This window comes from Pleurodeles waltl, chromosome 4_2 (assembly GCF_031143425.1).
Source record: "Pleurodeles waltl isolate 20211129_DDA chromosome 4_2, aPleWal1.hap1.20221129, whole genome shotgun sequence".
In the NCBI taxonomy this organism is placed as follows: Eukaryota; Metazoa; Chordata; class Amphibia; order Caudata; family Salamandridae; genus Pleurodeles; species Pleurodeles waltl.
In genome coordinates this window covers 348057572-348081963 of record NC_090443.1, presented here as the reverse complement: position 1 = coordinate 348081963, position 24392 = coordinate 348057572, and the positions used below count along the sequence as shown (strand labels likewise).

The window sequence follows — 24392 nt, the reverse complement described above, 5'->3', positions numbered from 1 at the left end:
TCTGCTGACCTCGTTTTAGCTGGCTTTAGGACTCTGGGCACATTCTCCTGCTAACCAATGCTAAAGTGCATAAGCTTTCAGCTTTAAACATGGTAACATTTGCTTATCCACAATTGGCGTATTTAATTTACTTATAAGTCCCTAGTAAAGTGCACTACCTGTGTCTGTGGCCTGTAAGTTAAATGATACTAGTGTGTCTGCAGCACGGATTGCACCACACACTTTAGTAGCACTTCAAACCTGTATTAGACCTGCCATTGAATAGCCGGAGTGTGCAGTTTTAAACTGCCAAGTTGACCAGGCAGGTTAACCTTTTTGCCAGGCCCAAATCTTCCTTTACAATAAATATAAGCACCCCTAAGGTAGGCCCTGGGCAGCCAAAGGGCATGGTGAGGGGAAATAAAAAGTAGGATATATACTTTTGAGTGTTACATTTCCTAGTAGTAAAAAACTCTTACATTCATTTTCTTTACTGCAAAGCCTGTCTCTCCCATAGGATAACAGTGGGATAACCTTATTACATTTTCTAAATGTAATTTCCAATTGGGAAGAGATGGAACCCTCAAGTTTGGTGTCTCTGGAATCACAATTTAAAGTCACAATTTATGGTGAGGTCAGATTTTAAATTGTAATTCTGAAAATGCCACTTTCAGAAACTTGGCATTTTCTTACTTTCTCCATTTGGTGCCTTCTGCCTGTCTCTGAATATATGTCTGGGGTAGGAGACATCTGTATATTCCCTCTGGACATCCACACACAAAGGGAGCTTAGGTGTAACTGATTGGTCATCCACATCCTGATGTGGGCAGGATGGGAGAAGGAGATGACCCTTACACCTGAATAGGCTATGTCCCATCCCCATACAAAGGGCTGCATATCCCCCTGTAGTGAGACTAGAGCCAGGGCAGGAGGGCAGTGACTCTGTGCACTTCAAAGCATTCCTTTGAAGTCTCCCCACTTCAAAGACACAACTAGGAATAAGCACTGGACATCAGGCACCACCAACTCAGTACGCTTCTTGACCTGTGGAGACCCTTCCAGGAAGAAGAACAGCTATGCTGCTGAAAGGATTGCCACTCTGCTGGACTGATATTCTGATGGACTCCTGCTCTGCTTGCCTGCTGCCTGGGAGTGAGAAGGACTGGACCTGCATCTCTCCAACCCAGAACCAATGTGACTCCAAGGCCCTGCTGGTTTGCTTCCTGTTCTCTGAAGTCTCAGGGACACAAAAGATTTTCAGCTTACCTGCTACAGCAACTGATCTCTGCCAACAGTGAGTCTTGCCCTGTCGAAAGCTGGCAATCTAGTCCTGAGCCCTTGGAAGTGGGTATAAAGTGCTGCTCAAGTTAAAAATCAATGCATTGGTGCCCTTGTGCCGCTTGGAACCGCAGTATCTCCATTGACGAAACACTGGAGCAGTGAGGATCAAGGACATTGCATCAATGACGGCATGGTGCATCGCCTCAATTTTTTACGCATCTCCGACTTTGCCCAATTCGGAACGGACACATCGCCTACATCCGTCTCCCCTGTTCAGATTTGACTCGGTCTAGCGGAAACAGCCCTGATTGGTGCTTTATGCTTTTAAACACTACAGTGCAGTTTATTCTTTAAAAATCCATATCTCAAATTCTACCTGCTTTATTTTTGTCATTTTGGCCTTGTTTTGGTTATTAAATTAAGCTCTATTTTTCTAATCAGGTGGTGTTTTCACTGCTTTACTGTTTGAAGTTATACACAAATAATAATACATTGCCTCTGAAATTAAGTTTGACTGCTTGGGGATTAAGCTACCAAGGGGTGAGCACAGGTTGATTTAGGGTTTATTTGTGACTTATTCTGAGTAGGATTGTGATTCCTGCTTGGACAGGGTGCATTCCTCAGCCAACTACAAAACCAATTTCCAACTCTGGGTGATTCCTTCTATCTGGACAAAGCTATACCTCTCGAAAGAGCTCTGTCTAGAGTGAAACACAAGTGTCAGGGGTTGCTTTTATTCCTTCCAGGGTGGCTTTAATGGCATTTTAACAATCGAAAGCTGTAATACTGTGACTGGAGTTGTAATTTGCATAAGGTATGTGTCTCTCTGAGCCCAAAACAATTAATAAAAATTGACACATTTCCAAAAAAGTCATAATTAAACCAAAAACATCAATAAAAAAATTTACATTCCAAATTCACTACAAAAATGGTCACAACATTTAAATTTTACCTGTGAAACAGCATTGCACAACAGATGGATAAAATATACTATTCCCACTCCAAACTAAGAGACATATTAGAACCTTTGCAGAGGGGATTACTCGGTCCCAAATGTGACGGCTATCCCGTCCGCCATATTACAAGTTCCATAATATATCATGGAACTTGTAATACGGCGGGCAGGATATGTGTCACATTTGTGATGTAGTAATCCCCTCCGCCAAGTTCATAATCAGGCCCTAAGCCACAAAAGAGAACGTTTTGGCATGGTCAGATTTACTATTCCCACTCCGTCCCAAACAACAGCAGGGAAATTGTTGGACTTGGGCAGGGTATGGGGAAAATCTAAGCGAAACTGGTGATCGCACTGGATATTGGAGGGATTAGATTTACCATTCAAAACTAAGCAACAATAGGTAAAGTGATGGTCTTTGGAAAGGTCGGTTTACTATTCCCACTCCAGCCGAAGCAACAACACGGAAAGTGTGGAACTTTGTGTGGGAAAAGGTGAGTGGTCAGATTTAATATTTGTACTGCAACCTAAGCAACATTAAAGAAAGTGTTGAAAAATGTAAAATAATTATCATAAAATATATTTTGAAAATCACAAATTTAAAAATGAATACAAAAAACATCAAAAGTTTCACAAAAGGTATGTTTTTATTTTTTCAAAATAAAAAATGTCTATAAACAATTACAACAAAAATGACTTATAAAAAATTATCAGTTGAACATTACTTACCAATTGAAACCACAAATTAAAACCATTTCCCACCCTACTTCCCTACAATTGCACCAACCGACAAAATATGTGAAATTATACAAAATATTGAATAATTTTTATAATAAGATAATTATCATATTAAAATAAATGTTTTAATAATACAGATTTAACAATCTAACAATTAAATGATGTAAAGTTATTAGTATAATTAACCAATTAAATTTTACTAATTATAAAAAAAAATATTTTCAAGATTTATAATTACATTTGAATATCTTCCCACTCTACTCCCCTACAAACCCAACAACCTCAAATGATTTTTAAAAAGTTACAATAAACCTAAGAACATTTAAAAAATCTTACCAATATAATAAAACTACTACAAAAATGGCAAACAACAATAATTAACATATAAATAACTTGAAACAGACAAATATAGGAAAAAAATTGATTGATCTTATATACAATTATATTTAAAATACACAATATAATAAACACTTGAAAAAGATTATTAATTGACACAATGTTCTTGTCACCACAATGTTTTTAACAAAATGTGTGTCTGAGAATATTTTCCACCTGTATTGACATTATGCATCCACATATTCATTACTTTTCTTGGCAGACATTTAAATTATTTCTGCATCGGGTGTGGACTGGTTATATGGCTGACTGGATGCTCCTGCCCCCCACTCCAAATTATTATATAAGCCTAGTATAAACTGAGGCTGAATTTTCCCTAAACACTGCTACAAGTGTGCTGTAGTGTCAGGAGATATAAGGTGAGCAGATATTCTCCATGCTGCAGTTCCTGTGCCAAGGCCTAGAGAGGGGAGGTGCTGGACAGTGAAGCAGGGTTGCTGTACCGTGAACAGCCACTGTAGTGAGCCACACTGCCTCGATCGAGGGATTGAGTGTGGCTTTTGGTCTGACGGCTTTGCTGGCTCGGGGAAGGTGAGGCTGAATCTTGCCACACATACCTTCTGATCCTGCCTCTTGTCTGAGGAGAGACTGCAGGGTGTGCCACCCTGGTGGCTGTGGCAGATCCAGCAGATAATGAGCTGGAGGCCACCCGCTCTTCAGATGGTCTACGAAGGAAATAGCAGCAGCAGTAAGTGTGAGATGGACACTGCAGCCTTCTGCGGCTCTCTGAGGAAATAGTAGCATGGCCCTGGGCTGAGTACTGAATCATTACTGAGCATATTGGCTTGCAGTCCCCCCATGATGAGCTGTGCCCTGCTCTGGAAGACTATCTGACCCTGCTGGAGACTAATGCAGGGCAGTGCCAGTCTACCTGAGTTTTGATGGGCTCCGTTCCCTCTTCCCTTCCAACTTCCAATGTGAGGACTGAAGACTCTAGAGATCAGACTTGGGATACACACACAGTATCATGGGAGGATAAAGCTGTGGCCTTTGACATTAATATTACAAAACCAAAAATAAATGTTGGTGGAGTACACAGTGGCCTTTTAACTGGATGGGATTTGTGGCACTCACAGCGATTTAGCTCCATGTGTCCCAAATTGGGGTTGCTTCATTGGATAGGTATTTTGCTGTGTGTAGACCGGAGAGACATTTAGGGGCATATTTAAGAGCACTTAGCACCATTCTAATGCCACATTAGTGACATTTTTTTGATGCTGTGGCATTAGAAGGACAAAAATGCAGCAGTGCCATATTAACAACATGGCATAATGCATGCATTGCGCCACTTTGTAACCCTTTGTGCTGCATTATGAATGCGCCAGGCATAATTATGTAAAGGTGGTGTACCCCCGTTAGGGGGGCCAAAAAATGGTGCAAAGAAATCTAAGAGATATCCTTGCCATTTTTTCGGCACTTTTAATGCGTGCTCAAAGCAGGCGTTAAAAGGAGGCTTCCATTACTTACAATGGGCCTCTGGGTGCTTTGCAGGATAAGACTCAGAATATTTTACGCTAATCATGCAGAGCGCCAGACTAGCATAAAAAATTCAGACACTAGACCCCTAACTACCACCATGGTGTGACACATGGTGGCATTAGGGGGGTGCTAAGGGGCGCAAGAAAAGTGGTGCTGAACTGTGTGCAGCGCCACTTTTCTTAAATATGCCGCTTAGAGGCTAAGCAAGTATGAAATAGCACATAGATACTGACTGCCTAGAGACTCTCTTAGTTGCTGCAAATATGTGGAAGGATAGAGACATAAGAACCTCTCAACAGACTACAATGGATCAGTATGAAGGAAAGCGCAAGAGTGTATGGTGTGGGGAGGGAGGGAGTCAGTCCCCATGGGCAGGAGGCAGATTCATACCCAACTGGATGACAGATTTTAGCAGATGGGTTACAAAATTGACTCTCTCACCATCTTCAAGTAGACTTGTGTAAAATTGGCAAGAGGACATTGGAGGCTAAGCGATCAGTCAAAGCCCTTTAAGCTGACCTCTCTGAACTCTCACCTAAATTTCGCACTCTGAGCTGACCCCCTTCTTGGATACTTAACTCAGGGGGTGCAGAAGGGAGATCCTTATGCAACAATATCTGCTTTGTGGGCATCCCTGAATGAGTTGAGGGCACCACTCCAGAAAACTTTCCAGAACAATGCAATAAGGTTTCCCTGATACCTGTGGACCTGTTTCCAGTCTCCATTGAGAGGGTCCACAGAGTGTCAGTGCCTCGCCACGACCCTTTCCCCCCTCCAGATCACCACCAAATGCCAGGATCCTAAATTACTGAATTACATGGAGAGACATGTCATGCGTTCATATGCTCGAAAATCAGGAGAAATGAGGTAGGACAATGTCACAATCAGAATCTTTTCAGATTACACACAAAAAATTACAAACAATGAGAAAATCCATTTTTAGTAGTGAAACAAAAGTGGAGACCCATGAACTTACAATATATATTGTTGTACCCGGCAAAGGAGTGGTTGGAGGTTGGTGGTAGGGCTGGATCATTCCCCAGCAGACCTGCAGGCCAGTCAGATGGACATCGCTGGGACAGTAGGATGGCCAACATGAGATAGGCGGTCTCCTGGATCAATACCGGACAGGAAGAAGATGGTGGTTGGGTCGGATGGCTCCTTGGTAGTGTTACCATTCTGTAGGGATGGATGGTAGGGGTTGTAGGGTTCTGATAGAGTGTTGGGATTGTAAAGTTCTGTGTTCCCTGTGTGGATCCTGGGGTGGGTTCTGTTTGTTGGCAGCTGCCGCCGGTACATTGTGATGACAAGGAATAAACTTACTGACTCCTGCCACTGACTGTCAAGCTTTTTTTCAGTGGTGACAATTTTTGTGAAGGTCTTTTGTCGGCCGCAAACGTTCCTTTCCTACTGCCTTCCTTCTCAGCAGGATTCGTCAGGCAATGTGCATCACCAGGAATTTGGGTCACTGTGCCAGAATTGCAAGCTTGCTGAGGGCTGTTCAGATGTCCAAACAGGAGGGTGCTTGCCTGATATAATAATAGCTCGCCTGGAATCATTTTTCAGGCGCTACTGACTATCGGCAAATGTAGTCATTTCAGTGAGCCCGCCAACCTTTGAAACAAGCCTTGTGTGCGGCCTGCAAAAAGGTCTCTACGTGCATGTCTAGTGGACATTTTGTGACTTTGGGAAAGAGGTCTTGCATGTGAGTAGAAAGGGGAGCTTACCACGCATGTCCAGTGGCCATTTTGTAACATTGGGAATCTTTCCAAAGTGTGGTCCATTGCCTTAAAAAACATGCATTGTGTGTGTAACATGGGGGCCATATTGAAGTGGTAGGACTTGTATTGCTCTTCAAAGATTTGCAATAATCAGAAACCTTCACTGTTCTTCGGTGACAGGCACACCAGATTTGGAATCATTGTCAAGATGGAGACTACAAATTACAGTGACAAGCTTTCAGAATTGGAAGAAAAAAAACATCTAATTTATAATTGCATTAGACATTGTAGCCTTCAAAAACAGTCGGTGAAAGACACACCTTAATTGTGCACTATCAAGCGGGAAAAGTGATATATAATTAAAGACTATATATTAGTGTGTGGCAGCAACTCACCCACGCAGGTCAGTACAAGGAACTCCTCCACTGAACTCGCAATAGTGGAAGGAACCATTTAAAGCCTATTTAAAGGGAATTGATGGAGACACTTTTACGTCTAAAAAGAAAAATGCACTTTTAATATATAACTTAAGTGCAAAAAGCAGGAATATTTTGAAAACTTGACCCCTGGTGCTAGTTAGTATCTTCACAGTTTGAGACTGTAATTGATGAATATGCATCCATTATCAATACATTGGATAAAAGATTTAATTCAAGTTCTAGAACACCATAAGTTCTTCCAATGCTCACAAATTCTTGGGGTGTCAATTGACGATTTTGTTGTCGCACTCCGAACACTTGTAACTACATGCAACTTTAGAGAATTCAGAGATGAAATTATCCATGATCAATTCATTGAAAGAAGTAGCAACATGAAAGTACAAGAAAAACATTTATCAACTGAGAACCCTGATTTAGAAACTACTCTAAAATTAGCCTGGAGCATTGAACATTCTCAAATTTGAATGAAAGAAGTGAACAAAGGAGTTAAATTCACTGAGGTGAAACATCTTATGGTGAACCACAGTTCTAAGCTAACCTTAAAAAGAGCTGGTGCTAGTATACTTCGTAATTCTGAAGTCTTACTATCCAAGTCAAAGACTTAGTGGAATAACACTTCATGTTTCCACTGCAGTAGCAAGTCCCAGCTAGGAAATGCCAGATTTTGTTCAGCTATAAACCAAACCTGTTTCAAGTGTGGCATGAAAGGTCACTTTGCACGTGTGTGCAGAGCAATTTGTGGACAAAAAGCCACTCCTTTGCAGACAGTCAAGAGTATTGAAGAAGATTTCATTAACTCTGATAAGGATGACAATGTTGTACTAATGTTATCCTCAACAAGTCTGGAAGGGAGTGGAGTCGTGGAAATATCATCCATGGAGGGATCACGCAAAAGGAAACCTTTCTGTAAAGTAGAAAAATCTGAAATTCCAAATGGACTCTGGTTCTTCCTTCATGTTAATGAATATGAGGGATTTTGGTGACATTGGGAAAGTCGCTTTGCATCAATCTCATATAAAAATCTTTAAATGTGGGGGCAAAAGAGTGGAGGTAATGGATACATTTGATGCTGATTTGCAATTTGATGGAACATATGCAATGGGACCAGTATACATTATCAAAGATGGTGCAAAATTGCTGGTTGGGGGTGAGCAAGGGGAACTGGGAATTATTTTAGACACCAATCATACTGACATGGTATTGCCTAACCAAAAGGTGAGCAGAATGTGTTGTGAACAATTATTGTCTAGTCTCCCGGGTGCACGTCAGGTCAATGTTGTAAAAGCTGAGGATTGGATCAAGAATTACCCTGAGGTTTTTAATGAAGAATTGGGAAAGCTTAAGGGTTTCCAGCATCACGTCATTTTGAAACATGATGCAAGGGCGCTGGTCCAAAAAGTATGCGAAGTATCATTAGGTTAGCTTGATGAATTGAGACTTGAATTAGAAAGACTGTGCTCATTAGGCATAATTGAACCCATCAAGGGGTCAGAATAGTTGGCCCTCATAGTACTAGCATGAGCATGAAAAGATGACAAGTACATGAGACTCTGTGTGTATCTAAGAGATTAAAACGTTAACATTTGGGTAGATCGCCAATCTTCACCCAACATTAATGAAATGCTTAAGGTGGCGCTAAATTCTTCACATCATCTTATTCTCAAATAGTGTTGCCCAGAGATTCTAGACATCTAACCTGGTTTGTCATGCCTTAAGGGGGATCTCGGTATATCTGCATGCCATTTGGTCTGGCGTTGGCATCAGTATTACAACGGCTGATAAACAGATTATTTAAAAATACCAACGGGTCATGCTTTTTCCTGACAACATCTTGATATTTGGGGAAACTGAGGAGGTACGCAACAACAGAGTGAGAGGTGTTTTAGAGATCATTAAAACTAGTGGATTGACTCTAAAGATGGACAAATGCATTTTTCCTAAAAGGTGTGGATTACTTGGGACATTATGGCCCTCATTTTAACCCTGGCGAACAGTGCAAAATGGGCGGTAAGACTGCAAACAGGCCGGCGGTCATTACCTCCCCATTATGACATTAGCGGTTTGGCATATGCCAAACCGCCAATGTTCTGCTCCGTCCGCCATGGTGGTAACGACCGCCAGGCTGGAGACAACGGTCTCCAGCCCGGCGGCCATCACTAGTCCGCCGGCGGTATCAGGACCACACATACCGCCATGGATTTCGTGGGGTTTTCAACCGCCACAAAATCCATGGCGGTATGCACCATCAGTGCCAGAGAATTTGTTCCCTGCCACTGATTGGGGTCTCCCGCTCCTCCCTCCCCCCCTTCTCTGAGTCCACCCCCAACACCCATGACCCCCCTACTCCCCCCCAAAGGTAGTAGGACCCCCTCCCCACCCCCAACCCCCATTGGAACCCCCAAACATACCCCCACATCCCCCTACACGCACGCTCACACCACTCACACACATACACGCGTACATACATGCACACGTACATGCACGTTACACTTCCCCTGCACACATTACACCCCCACCATACATACACGCACTCACACAACCCCTCTGCACACTCACATGCACACCCCCATGCACGCACACACCACACAACACCCCTCCCCTGACAGACAATCACTTTACCTGTTCCGGTGATCCTCCAGGAGGGAACGGGATCCATGGGGTCTGCTCAGCCGCCAGCACCCCGTCACCAGAACACCCCCACGCCGAATACTGAGTCGTATTACGGTGGGCGGTGTTCTGATGACTTGGCGGTGACGGAGAAGCAGCCTCCACTACACCGCCGACCGCCAGTATGGCTGCTGACGGCTCTCCGTCCAAAAAAGGGCGGAGGATCACCAGCAGTCATAATAGGGTTGGCGGAAGACCACCAACACTGGCGTTCTTTGGCCCGGCGGAACCTCGGCGGTCTCTGGAAGAGACTGCCGAGGTTGAAATGAGGGCCTGTATGTCAGCAAAAGGGGGTGAGGATTTTAGATGCCATTCAAACTGTGTCCAAACCCAGAGAGAAAAACCAGCTTCATTCATTCCTTGGGCTTGTAGAATACTACTCAAAATGTATTAGTACATTTTCAGATAAAACAGCGTGTTTACGTAAGCTCCTAAAATTTTTTAACTATGTGTGGGATCACAAATGTGAGTTTTAATTTAATCAAGAAGGAAATAGTATGAGCTCCTCCTCTTAAAGCTTTTGACATCAATGATTTGTGTATCATCTCTACTGATGCTAGTAATGTACGGCTTGGTGCAGTGCTTATGCAAAAAAGGGTAGTTAAGAAGCAGGAAACTATTGTATTTGCATCAACAACCTTAAGGGGAACAGAATCTACATAGTCTACAATAGAAAAAGAGGCTTTGGCCATGTGGTAGGGAGAGCAACATTTAAAAAACGTGTTGTGGGGAAAAGGAATTAATGTTATGGATGGACCACAAACCCCTGGTGGATCTTTTCACCAAGAAATGTGGGGATAGAGCTAACCCACATATTGCCAAATGTCATTACAGATTGCAAGAATTCCATTACAAATTGGAGTATGTGCCAGGAGAAAGGAATTATGCGGCTGACTGTCTATCTAGATTGCCATTGGAAGGGAGTGAGGAAACACAAGAAGTGAAGGGTGACCTTGAAATGGTGTGTGTTGTGAGTTCACCTAACAACATTATGAAAGGGTCTTTGACCGAGCAAGAGTGGTTGGATCCTGTGTTGAATGACAAGGAGTGACAAGAAGTGATGAATTTTGTGGTGAGTGGTTGGCCTATTGTTAAAAATACCCCAGAGGCATTAATTCCTTATAAGAGAGTAAAGGAGAAATTTTCCATCGTTGGGCACATTTTGCGCAGGAGTGGATAGTTGATTGTTCCAGGATGCCTTCGCAAAACTGTGCTGGACTTGGCCCATGAAGGGCATCTTGGAATTTGGGCCATGAAGCAGAGAGTGAGGGAAGCTTTTTGTGACCCGGCGCAGACAAAGCTATTGAACACCATGTAGTTTTTCTGACCCGGAGCAGACAAAGCTATTGAACACCATGTACAGGACTGTTGCACATGTGCCCTCAGTGATAAATAGCAGGTGGCATGTCCTTCACCTGTGAGCCCTATTGTGGTCGAAAAGAAGTCCTTGGAGTAAAGTGGCATTCAATGTGCATGGACCTTTTGGGGTTACTGGTAGCATGCTTGTTAGAAATGGAGTTTCTGGTTGGCGAGGGTATGCACCTAAACCAGACCGAACCCACCCACTCTAGTCAGTGCAAGGGGGGTCACACACATATGATAATCCCTGCTCACCCCCTTGGTAGGTTGGCACGAGCAGTCAGGCCTAACCCGGAGGCAATGTGTAACTGTATTGTTCACAACACCATTAGACCAAACACAACATGTCAGTAATACCCTGCTACCCAAGCAGTTGTCAGAATATTACACAATACTGTTAACCTGAAAAAAACAGCAGTAGTTAGGAGAACATTATTAAAGAAATGCATGTCATAAACTCATCCGAACTGCCCATAAAAGGAACATCAGAAAATGTATGATACGTCATCAAAATCACATCATCATAATTGCCCATAACCAGAACCCTCTCTGACCAGTCTAGTGGAAAGGGGGCCCAGCAGCACTCCTCACGTGCTAAAACGGGCACTGCCGGATGATGGGTGAAAGGGAGAGGGGCAGCACGCACCCCCTCCGTTCCTGTGAAGAGGCCCCTCCTAGAGCCAACACCCAAACCAGGGTGCCCAATGTTCCTGGGGACCCCCGGGACCACAGTGGGCCCTCAGTGGGACAGGGGTGCCAAAACGAGCAAGGAACATAAATCGGAGCGTCACGCTCCTCTGGCAGCGACCAGGGGGAGGAGAAACTTACCCTCACCTCCACCGTGTCCTGCTCTCAGGGCAGCCCTAAGATCTGGAGGAACCTCCGATGAGGTCTGCCTCCCTCCTGGGGCCACCCACGTTCACTCGCCTGCCCCCAATCCGGTGAGCGAGTGTGTTCTCTGCTTCCTGAACTGAGGAGACCGTGTGCCTCCTCTATTTGGCCAGCATCTGTCTCCGTGGCTTGGCCACGGTTCCCACAGGCTCTGACAATGGATGTCTGCTTGTGCTCTGGGGGCACTAGCCACAGTACTTTTGACCCCAGGGGCACCCAGCAGCGGCATGCTAAGAAGCGAGTTTTGGGTTCACGGCGGTAACTGGGGTCATGGTGGTGATTCTTTCTTGGCCACAATACGGAGGGGGGCTCACAAAGTGCCAAAGCCCCCCCACAACACCAGCGCTCTTCTGAGCTTTTAAACCAACAGGAGGGGTGTCCTCCAGGCCCTGGGGGAATCGAGTGAAGCGCTCCTCAGGCTCTTCATAGACGAGGCCAAGTGCTCCTTCGCACAACAAGGCCAGTAGGTGTAGGGGGCAGGGGTCACAGCACCCAGCCCCAGGTGGACACAAGGGGAGCAAAGGCAGTAGGACCCAAAGCAGGCCAGCACCAGGAGTGTGCAGTCAGTGGCAGTTCCTCCTAGTGACTCAGCACGTCACAGGTCAGCACAGCAGCAGCAGACCAAGGCGGTTCCTGGTGAGTCTCTCCAGCAGCATTCTGTGTCCAATTCCAAGTATGTTTCTTGTGCCTCAAACATGGGGAAAAATCCCCTGAACTTATACTCAGTTTTGCAAAGCAATTTCAATGAGGGGGAAGAAGAGGTTCCAACCAGTTACAACTAGTCCTGGGAGTGTTCCCTCTGTCCTCCAGACATCAGTTGGGGGTAAATGAGACCTTTGTGTGAGGCCAGGGCACAGTCTTTACAAATGCAGGTATGCCCCGTCTCCCCTTCTCTCAGCCCAGGAAGACCATTCAAACTGTTGATGCACCTGTGTGACATCCTCACCCTCCTTGTGTACAGACTGTCTGAAAAGTATGCACAAAGCCCAGCTGTCACTCTGACCAGACGTGGATTGGAGTCAAGCTGCAAAACAACAGTCATAAGCACAGAGAAATGCTCACTTTCTAGAAGTGGCATTTCCATAATGGTAATAAAAAATCCACTTACACTAGTAAGCAGCATTTCTCACTATCATTACAACCATACCAAACATGCCTACGCTACCCCTCATAGATCAGTCAATATCCACTAGACATAAGGCAGAGCATTTCCAATGCAATCCTACGAGTAAGGCAGCACTCATAGCAGTGAGAAACCAAATAGGCTGTTTGTCTCTACCAGGCCAGGCCACACAACTAGGAACATGTCCTGCCTTATACACACATAGCAACCTGCTGATAGGGCTAGCTAGGGCCTACCTTAGGGATGACTTACATGTAGTAAAAGGGGAGTTCTATGCCTCGCAAGTAACTTTGGATGCCAGGTCCCTGTGGCAGTAAACTGTGCACGCAAGCCTGAGGCAGGTTTGAAAGGCTACTTCTGTGGGTGGCGCAAGCAGCGCTGCAGGCCCACTAGTAGCATTTAATTTACAGGCCCTGGGTATAAGGATACCACTGTACAAGGGACCGCAGGTAAATTAAATGTGACAATCTGATTTAAACCATTCATACCACGTTTACAAGGGAGAGTGCATGCACTTTAGCACTGATAAGCAGTGATAAAGTGACCAGAGTCATAACATCAGCAAAAAGGATCAGAAAAAATAGGAGGAGGAAGGCAAAACGTTTGGGGAATGGCCCTGTAAAAAGGGCCAGGTCCAACAATGCTTAAATATGCTTAGGTCATGGTAGACTATATGACTAAATGGCCTGAAATAAAACTTGCGGACAGAATATATTCTGGTGCTGGCATAAGATTTTTCAGGGAAGTGTTTTGAGGGAAGATCTCCCCAAGGAAATGATGACCGGTAATAGTACTCAGCTAGTATCAAATGGCTAGTTTCCTGGAAAAGTCAGACATAAAACACATTTTAACTTCCCTGCAGTGATTGTCTGTAGAAAGGGTGAACCGAGTCATCAAGGACCATTTACAGATTGCTCTCATCAAGGGATTACATTGGAAAGAAGCAATTGATAATTTGTGGATGTTGTGGACAATAAAAACTACGACTTACATATGTAAAGGAATGTCCTCTTTTACAGTGCTGCGAGGCAGAGTTGCAGGGATCAAGTTGGACGGAGTGGATGTGTAGGAAAACAGTTGATGCATTAAAAAGTGACAAGTGTGGTGGATGTAAGGACTGCAAAACAGGAGAAATACAGTACTAAGAACGATCGATCCAGGACTATGGCTGTTCAGGTAGGAGACTAGGTGAGAATTAAGAAACCTGATTTTGTCTGTAAGGGTTTGTCATGCTTTTCTGCACCTGCCCATGTGAGATAAGGGAAGGGTAATTTTTTTGGTGCTAGAAAACGGTAAAACATGGAACAAGTCTTTTCTTTCAATAGTGCCCCAATCCAAGACAGAGTATGCTGGCAGGAAAATGGGTGTACAAACAGAAGTTAGTCCTGAGGACAACTATGCCAATAGGAGAGTTTTGAGCAAAACAAGATCAAGTCCTGTGAATTTCAAAGATAACAAATTGTATTAACTATTATACATTGTTGATACTGCAGATGTGTATGACACGCATTTTTGTGTTTTCTTAGCTTGTCATAAGTTTGTTTTTGTGCTAGATCAGAAATGTTAAATCTTAGATTTGGCATAGTTCTTTATATGTATATTTGTGTGGGTCATTTCTCTGTCTTACTCTTATAATATCATTTTTTATTTTTGAGAAGGAAGAGGAGTGTAGAGATGGAATGTAGGGTTTGTAAGGTTGTGATGGAATGTAGTGATTGTAAGGTTCTGTGGAGCCTGGGGTGAGTTCTGTTTATTGGCAGTTACTGCCGAGACGTTGTGATGACAAGTGTTAAACTTACCGGCTCATACCACCGACTGTCGAGTTTCTTTTTAGATACCCTTCTGAAACGCCAATGGAGCAGGAGGAGCCTGGTGTCTCTGGTGGGAATCTGGAGAATGATCGCCTCAGATCAACTCCTGATAAGAACTTGGACCTTTCCCTTCCCATTATGCTCCCTCTATTTTTCTTTCCCCTTGAAATCTTAACTCTAGATCCTGATGAGTATTGCTGGATAATTCTGTTCTTGCAATGTCTAACTTGAATCAACACTTGCAGGTGACACGTCTGCGTTTAAACTGAGAGTGCTTTGGGGTTCAGTGCTGGTATTATAATTATTGGATGAGGGTCTAGGGGTTTAGAAAACACTTAGGCCCATATTTATACTTTTTTAGTGCCACATTTGCATAATTTTTCAAAAAATGTGTGCAAATGCGGCGCAAAAAAGTATAAATATGGGCCTTAGGCACTGATTTATACTTTTTTGCGCCGCATTAGCGTCATTTTGTAACGCAAAAGCGGCGCAAACTTACAGAATACAATTGCATTTTGTAAGTTTGTGCCGCTTTTGCGTCATAAAATAACACTAATGCGGCGCCAAAAAAGTTTAAATGAAGGCCTTAGATCATATTCAGATCCCGAAACTGAAGCATATATACGCTCTCCCTTTTGTTACGATTGCTAGTAGTTCATCCTGGACTCTCTCTGAGATTCCTGTTGGGATTAAAGAAGCCCCCAGAGTGGCACCTCGGTGCTCAACAGCTCAAGTGTAGTGGTGATTAGTTCATTGTTCGTATTTCTTTCTCCTGTTTTTTTATTTTTTATTTTTATGTGTCCATAAAAATGTAAACTGCTTTTGGGAGGTCATTGGAAGACATGAGTTGTTGGTTGATAATTGCACTTGCCCAGGGAGTGGGGGGTGGGGTATTGCTTTTCTGTATACGGTGTCACAGTTATTCTATAACAATGACTGAATATATGACAGTACTATCGGACATGTCTGGCTGACGAGGATGTGCATGTGCAGATCGCTGCTGGGCTCCACTACCACAGAACTCCTTGGTCCCTTAGATATTGAATATGGTGATGAGGACTAGCGTGTGGAATGTTGATGGCCTTAATGGCTATACTAAGCGATACAGAGCCCATACCTTCATTAAAAGCCATTCAGCTCAGTTTGTGTTTCTTCAAGAAACACACTTGATGGAAGGGAAGGTGCTTAAGATGCGTAATGATATGGGTGGCTCCTTGGGTTCCATACCAGCTTAATTATTGAAGGGCTGATGTTGAAGGCAAATACACACAAGTGTATTGTTTGCTGAATAGTGTAGAAATGTGCTTGATGAATACACATGCACCTAATGTGGATGATAGACAGTTTTTCCGTACATTGTGTGATGTAATTAGGCCATATATAAATGTCCCAATAATGTGGACCAGCGAATTTAATTGTGCCTTAGAAAGTGCCCTAGATATGCACTAACCTGGCATGACTGAGGTGCTAACTGATGTGATGAGTAATTTAGATTGTGCTTATACATGGAGAACATTGTATGCTAAAGTCAGAATATTCCTATTACGCTGTGGTGCACAACACGTACAGCATATTGGACCGTATATTAGTTACATGCACCATGGCAACAAAGATCAGTGCTGCATACAGGGTGTGAGAGTTACATGCATCATTGTTTGTACTTCATATTGTAGAAACTGAGGTAGAGTATTACAAAAGAACCAAAAAGAACTGTACCAGGCAGTACACATGCGCAATTCTGCAAACACAGCCAAAGCCTCTGGCAAAAGCGAGCCAAGCGCACCTACCTCCAGGCGTCATTAACAAGCCTATGCTGCTTAGAAGCAAAGCAGATTGTATGGCAAGATATCGAGGAAATAATATCCCAGGGCTAAAAATGCCTCAATAATAAAAACCAAACTATAGTGAATGTAAAGCAGGCAAGTATAGATTTACTATTCTTAGCTCCACATCTGCGCATCTTGAAGTAATATGTGTATGTGTGTGTGTCTGTGTGTGTGTGTATATATATATATATATATGGAGGTAAGTGTAGTACACCTATCTTTACCTGCATAAACTTTTCTTGTCCATTATTCCATTATTTGTCCCTCGACATTTTGGTGCCAGGATACTTCTTCCTCAGTATTGTGGTGGGAAACCAGCAAGTGGCATCTGAAGCTTAACTATACGATGGCTCAATACGTGTCTACACCCGGCAGAGCTCAGGGTGGGTAAACCACAAGTCATTTGGTTTGGAATCAGGATTCCTCTGTATGAAGGTTTTATGCGATCAAATTCACTGTGCACGATTCACCACAGAAGTCGGAAATGTACTCCCATGTCTTTCTGTCTATATTTGAAACAAATTTCTGACTTTTTTGAATTCGCAAATGAATCTAAGAGCATGCCTGAGAAACGACGGTCGCAAGCTGCTACGAGCGCTCTTGAAATGTTTTTTGTAATTCAATTTATGCCTGCGTGAATGAGTCGTAATCCCTTTGCGTGTTATTTTTTTTCGTACTTCCCGGGGGTGGGGGGGGGGGGGGGGGGGAGGGAATCATTTTCTAATAGGGAACCTTTTCGTCCTCTTTCCTCTACACATTCACTACTGTGGCTTTGCTCTTGTACTATGCTCTTCCTTGACACGGTTTTACTCCTTCCCTCGACACGAGTAAATATCAACTGTTTTATGTAAAAAGCCATAGAAAATGTTTTGAATTCCCACTAACAGGTTAGCCTGTGGACGTGCACAAACTTCAACTTTAAATGTCCTTTCAGTACCCCGATTTACTCATATGCAAAGGTATTTGTGAGTTAATCTTTTGACGTGTAATCTACGTTTTGAGAATATCAAATTTCGATGTAACTTTGAAAATAAACTTTGGACCGCTCTGATTTAGTGAATCGGGCACAGGGTGATTATCAGAAAGAATAGATTTTTCTGGTATTTTCCATTTATGCTTTAGATGAACTGCTTCACAGCAAAAACAACTGCTTCTTTTTTTAAATTTAATTCACTCCGAATGTTTTCCAAACCGGTTTACCCATCCATGGCCCACTTGTCTTACCTTTATTTTGATCAACGTGGACAACTGTTGCTGCATTGTCCCCCAGGCTTGTTCTGGACTTCCTCTGTTCTAGCATCCACTCCTCTGTGATTTGGGTAACAACAAAATGTAAAGCCAGTGAAGAGTTCTGAGGTCTTAAGTTGAAAGTGACCACCCCTGTCACCCACAGAAGAGCAGAGGTCCATCTCCAACCAACAACGTCCCCTCACTCATTTACTGAGCTTCATGCTCAACGGGTCACCAGCTTCTCTGTGGCTCCAATTATTACGTCACGTGTCTTGTATCCTAGTTTACAGATTATGACATCACTCTCAGCTGTGCTTTCAAAACCTTGAATTGAAAAGATTGGTGATTCCACGTGACATCTGCCCTGCCTACCTGATACCTCTGTTTGTGCCATAGTTTTGGCAGTAAATCCTTTGATAATCAGCTTCAGGAGAGACCATTTCACGTGGAGATGATTACAGGCAATAGAACTTTGGAATCATAAATTATAGTGAACTTTCTACCCCTGAATAAATTAAGATGAGCCTTCCATCTTTCAACACTTCATTGTACAAAGACCATGCATAAATGTCTGATAACGAAACCTGTCACATATTTCTACCTTGATTCAGTGCTAACAAAGTGACAAATTTTTATTGATGGACTAAGTTGTTTTTTTATAAACATCCTCCTAAATCCATGCTTCAATAGTCAACAAGACGTATGGTTTCTAATACTGATGGCTTGAAAAATGCAATGTTTTCATATGAACACTTCATTTCCCAAGCTAACCATTCAATCTGTGTCTCAGAAAAGTGGCAACCAACACAAAGGAAAGTTTAAGACAAAGGAACATATGAAGTACTTTAGTCCTTGAATGGTGGCCTGCTAGTCAGCCAAGTTGGTGAAACTCTTTGTCTCTGTCTCTGTCTCCTGAGTGGTTTACCACTAGTCGTCATGACCTTCACGAGAGAGTCCTGCCTTTGCCAAATGTGGAATCACAGGAACAGAGGATTCACTTTTGGGAAAGATGAATGCCAAGCTGAGTGCCATTTGTTTTGCCCACTCAGGATTCTTAATTGTTTTTAGGGATAAAATCACAAAGGTGAGGATTTGTTACAGAAAAATAAATACACAATGGTCTTAAAGCAGAGACTTCCTTCTCTGTATGTGGGTACATTGAATTACCTGCCGGAACCTAGGTAGAGAAAAAAGGCATCTGGGGCACTGCTCTAAATAAGGAAGACCTCCAAATGTGCAAAAGGGACAGATATGTGCTGCTTACATTGACCACTGATGATGGCTCCACCTGAAGTCAATAAGCAGTTCCACCACCTCTAAATGAGCCAGGTGAACATTACATTTGGCAGGACAGGAGAGATAATGATTTACAGCAATTTTCCCACCCTACCAAACTCCAAATGACACCCATAGTATTCCACAAGATGGCTTTAAAGCCTGGAGTTAAAAGGCCTCCATTTAAGATGTGGGTCCAATACATGCACAGCGAAATGCATAATCAAGGTTACCTGGATTTCCTGTCCCAGCTCCAGAATCTGCTGTGACCTTCAAGAAAATCTGTGAAAAGATAATCTCAGAATCAGATCAAATGCAGTTAACAACATTCTTAGTTACTTATACATTGATGCCAGACACCACCTGATCGTTACACATTCCCTGCCTGCTCCATCCTAGTATGCCCTGCTGACAGCCTGTCTCCTAGGTTTTCCAACTAGTATGTTGGCAAATGTGTCTCCACTAAGCTAGTGTTTGAAAAGCCAGCACCTATATTGTCATCTGACACATTCAGCAGAAAATGACTGCCAATACTGGTAGAAATTTCTCTAGCAAATGCTCAGCCTTGAATCGTCCTCATGGGTGGAGGTACACTGTGCCCAAATAGTAATGTTCTAAGTGATACTGGACAAGTACAGAAGCATATTAGAAATACTGCTTATATTTTCCTGGGAGCATGCCAGTGGTGACCTATCATGGATTTAATTTCACCACAAATGGTGGAGGCCAGTTACCTTACATTGGGAGGCTGATGTACCAGCGTGCCTGGCCGATACGATGACACAGACTTGTGTTAATCCTCTGCGCCTGTCCTCAGCCTATAGTATTCAGATTTGTCCTCCCAAATCATTGGTGTTAGACGATTCTGTAGTTTCAGTTTCCTATCTGTCAAAATGGGGACAATGAATGTCTTTCAGTGAACATTTTTTATATGAGTTGAAGATTATACTATGCAGCTTACAAAACCTTTACTAGATGCAGAAGGGAGTTTATGGAGTCCGTCGAGCCCTGGTTGGTTGTCCTGTGCACCTTATATTGCACTGGGTATTAGAAATAGCGTTGCTCCACCATCAATAACTGCGAATGCTCAAATCAATGAATGTGAAAAACTGCAAGTAGCAGAACACACAGGGTTTTCACTGTGGACACCTGAATACTATTAACACTGAATCTGCCTTCTCTGAGCATAGCAATCTCTTCAAACAGTAGTTTGTAAATGTACCTAAAACCAGAGACGGCAATGTAGGATTATATGACACATCTCAATTGCTATGTATTTGTTTTATATTACATGATATTAATTTGATGCAGGTAAAATGAGAAAATGTTTTTTTTTCAGTAAGTAAAACACTGGGCTGCTTGCTTGACTAGTAAAAATGTTAGTGGGCAGACATTCCATGGTGTAGCCCTCTATAAATTCCTTTTTATTTCATTTTATCTAAAAAATATGTGAAAATATTTCACCATGGAATGTAGAGGTTTTTAGTCAAAAACACATTTTCCATCCTGTTTGTTATACTGAGATATTGTTGACATTGCTGGCTACAAGGTTCAGTAAATAAGGGGTCTTTGTATATATCTGACTGAACTCAATATATTGATAATACAGACGGCCTGCCACCAAAGCATGGACGTACTCCTATTACCTATTGAGCATATGAACACAATATTGTCATTTATTTCTAATCCTTCAGGTCTTGAATCCCAAACTAATAAAATTACAAGATTAAAACTAAAATCGAACATTTTGGCAAAACTATAAAACAATCAAGGTGGAATAAACAAAAGAAAGCTAACATAATTTCAAAATCAATAAAAAGATTTGAAAAAACCTCTGAAGGATGAGGCATTGACCAATCAATTACAGTTAATACAAAGCTTATTACAACTCCTTTATAAGTGACTATTGTGTTCAGTGATAAAACAACTAATGATCGGAACAAAATTTATATGAAAGAAATCAGATCCTCATAAAATGTATGTTCATTTACTCCACAGAGTAAATTACGCCTAGGGCTATCTCTAATCTCACTATCTTTTCTTCATGCAGGGGCTATTCTGAACTTTGCAAATGTCTCACCACCAAGGAATGTTCCTTAAAACAATTGACTCTAATGGAGTTTAGAGAAACCACTGGATATACAACAATATTAAGTGTCACAGCTGGAGGCAAGATTATTGCAGACAACAACCTTCCCTCTCTAATAGATCTCACAAGGACCCTCACCGACCACAGCAAAATGCTTTATCATGGAAGACCCTCAGAAATAAAAGCAGGCTGAATGACCTTCATATTCTACAGTCTCAGTAACACACAGATTATATTATCGATGCTAATTTGAATCACTGAGAGAATTATCTATCATCATCCCTGAGCCAGCCTGAAGAAAGAAAATACTTCAGATTTTGATTATTTATGTACCTATGTCCCAATTTGAGGATGCATGGAATTCACAGTGCTCAATATTGAAGGTCTGTAGATTCCGTGGATATAAGAAGGAGGCCACTGAGCACATAATCTATGTTCGTCACTTTTGGACTTCTGGAAGAAATTTCGAAGGGTGGCATTCGCTACAGCCAGTACCAGAACTATAATTCAAGCCATCAATCAATCAATCAGGAATTTGTAAAGCGCACTACTCATCAGTGAGGGTCTCAAGGCGCTGAGGAGGGGGGGAAGGTGCTGCTACTTCTCGAACAGCCAGGTCTTGAGAAGTTTCCTGAAGGTAAGGAGGTCTTTGGTCTGGCGCAGGTGGGTGGAAAGAGTGTTCAACGTTTTGGCAGCAAGTTGTGAGAATAATCTACCGCCGGTTGTAGTTCTGCGGACGTGTGGGATGGTTGCGAGGGTGAGGTCGGCGGAGCGGAGATGCCGGGTCGGGGTGTAGAAGGAGAGTCGTCTGTTGAGGTATTCTGGTCCGGTGTTGTGCAGTGCTTTGTGAGCGTGGGTGAGGAGTTTGAAGGTGATTCTCTTGTTGACTGGGAGCCAGTGCAGGTTTTTTAGGTGGTCTGTGATGTGGCAGTGGCAGAGGATGACCAGGATGAGGCGTGCGGAGGCATTCTGGGTGCGTTGCAGCCTCTTCTGGAGTTTGGCCGTGGTTCCTGCATAGAGGGCATTGCCATAGTCCAGTTTGCTGCTTACGAGATCTTGGGTGACTGTTCTTCTGGTTTCGGTGGGTATCCATTTGTAGATCTTTCAGAGCATGCGGAGGGTGTTGAAGCAGGAGGAGGAGATGGCGTTGACTTGCTGGGTCATGGATAGTGAGGGGTCCAAGATGAATCCTAAGTTGCATGCATGGTCGGTGTAAGTCGGAGTGGTTCCGAGAGTGGCAGGCCACCAGGAGTCATCCATGCGGAGGGGGTGGAACCGAAGTTGAGGACTTGCATCTTGTCGGAATTGAGTTTGAGGCACCTGCTCTTCATCCATTCGGCGATGGCCTTCATTCCTTCATGGAGGTTGGTCTTGGCGGAGTCCTTGGTGAGGGAGAGGATCAGCTGGGTGTTCTCGGCATATGAGATGATGTTGAGGTTGTGGGATCAGGTGATGTTAGCGAGCGGGCCATGTAGACGTTGAAGAGGGTCGGGCTGAGGGACGAACCCTGGAGTACACCGCAGATGATTTTGGTGGCCTCTGAGCGGAATGGGGGAGGCGGACTCTCTGGGTTCTGCCGGTGAGAAAGGAGGTGATCCAGTCCAGGGCTCTGTCATGGATTCCAGCATTGCTGAGGCGTGAGCGTAGGGTGTGGTGGCAGACGGTGTTGAATGCGGCCGAGAGGTCCAGGAGGATGAGGGCAGAGGTTTTGCCACTGTCCAGTATGGTTCTGATGTCATCGTTGGAGGTGATGAGGGCGGTTTCGGTGCTGTGGTTCCTGCAGAATCCTGATTGGGAAGGGTCCAGGGTGCGGTTCTCCTCGAGGAAGCGGGTTAGTTGTCTGTTGACAGCCTTCTCAATTACTTTTGCCAGGAAGGGGAGCAGGGAGATAGGCCGGAAGTTCTTGAGGTCCTTTGGGTCCGCCTTGGATTTATTGAGGAGGGCGTTGATATCGGCATGTTTCCAGTTCTCTGGGAAGGTGGCAGATTCGAAGGAGCTGTTGATGATCTTCCGTAGTTGGGGTGCGATGACGGAGCTTGCTTTGTTGAGGATGTGGTGAGGGCAGGGGTCAGATGGAGAGCCGGACTGGATGGTGTTCATGATTTCGATGGTGTCGTTGTCGTTGGCGGGGGTTCAAGAGAGCAGGAGGTTGCTTGGAGGTGAATCTGTGGTGTTGGTGGTTCCCAGGGGGGTCTGGATGCTGAAGCTGTTGTGGATGTCTGCAATCTTGCGGTGGAAGTAGGAGGCTAGGGAGTCGCAGAGGTCTTGGGATGGCGTGATGTTGTTGGCGTTGGAGCTGGGGTTGGAGAGTTCCTTCACGACGTTGAAGAGCTCCTTGTAGCTGTGTGCGTTGTTGTTCATTCGGTCTTTGAAAACGGTTCTCTTGGCGGCTCAGATGAGTTGGTGGTGTCTGCGGATGGTGTTTTTGAAGGCTGTGAGGTTGTCCAGAGTCTGATCTTGGCGCCACTTTCTTTCGAATCTTCAGCAGCCTTGCTTAGATTCGTGGGGGGTCGGCGGTAAACCAGAAGGCCTTTCTGTCAGTATGTCTGTTGGAAGGATTCTTGATTGGGGGGAGAAAATTGGCACAGGTGTTGATCCATTGCCTGAAGTTGAGGGCAGCTGCATCAGTGTTGGTTGTGTCGATGGGTGGGTTCTGGGAGAGGTTCGCGATAAGTTGGTCTTCGGTGACTTTGTTCCAACTGCCGTGGGGGATCTGTTGTGGGTGGTGGTGTGTTGTGGGTTTCTTGAAGGAGAAGTGGATGCAGCGGTGGTCTGTACAGTGGAGTTCGGTGGTGTGGCTGAAAGAGACATGATTGCTGGTGGAGAAAATAGGGTTGAGTGTGTGTCCTGCGGAGTGGATTAGTGTTGTGACAAGCTGTTTGAGGCCGAGGTTGGAGAGGGTGTCGGGCAGGGTGGCGGTGTTGTTGTCGTTGGTGTTCTCGAGTTGGAAGTTTAAGTCCCTGAGGAGTATGTAGTCAGTGGATGCGAGAGCGTGCGTGCTGATGATGTTGGTAATGGAGTTGCTGAACTGCTGTCGTGGGCCGGGGGGCCTGTAGACGAGGTTCCCTCGGAGGGTGGTGTTTGGGTCAGTGTGGATTTGGAAGTGCAGGTGTTCGGCGGTGCTGAGGGTGT

At 43.9% G+C, this 24392-nt stretch overlaps 1 protein-coding gene across 3 annotated transcripts in view; it reads right to left on the bottom strand.

Moving 5' to 3' along the window:
* Window positions 1–24392, bottom strand: part of ABCA4 (ATP binding cassette subfamily A member 4) — a 1046570-nt gene that overhangs the window by 286344 nt on the left and 735834 nt on the right. For 2 of the 3 annotated variants that reach the window (XM_069231419.1, XM_069231420.1), the window contains 2 exons: window positions 19405–19453; window positions 17891–17974 (listed from right to left, as the gene is read on the bottom strand). In XM_069231419.1, the coding sequence (XP_069087520.1) occupies window positions 17891–17974; window positions 19405–19453 (133 nt within the window). The remainder of the gene's footprint in view (window positions 1–17890; window positions 17975–19404; window positions 19454–24392) is intronic. The other variant, XM_069231421.1, reaches the window with a different exon arrangement.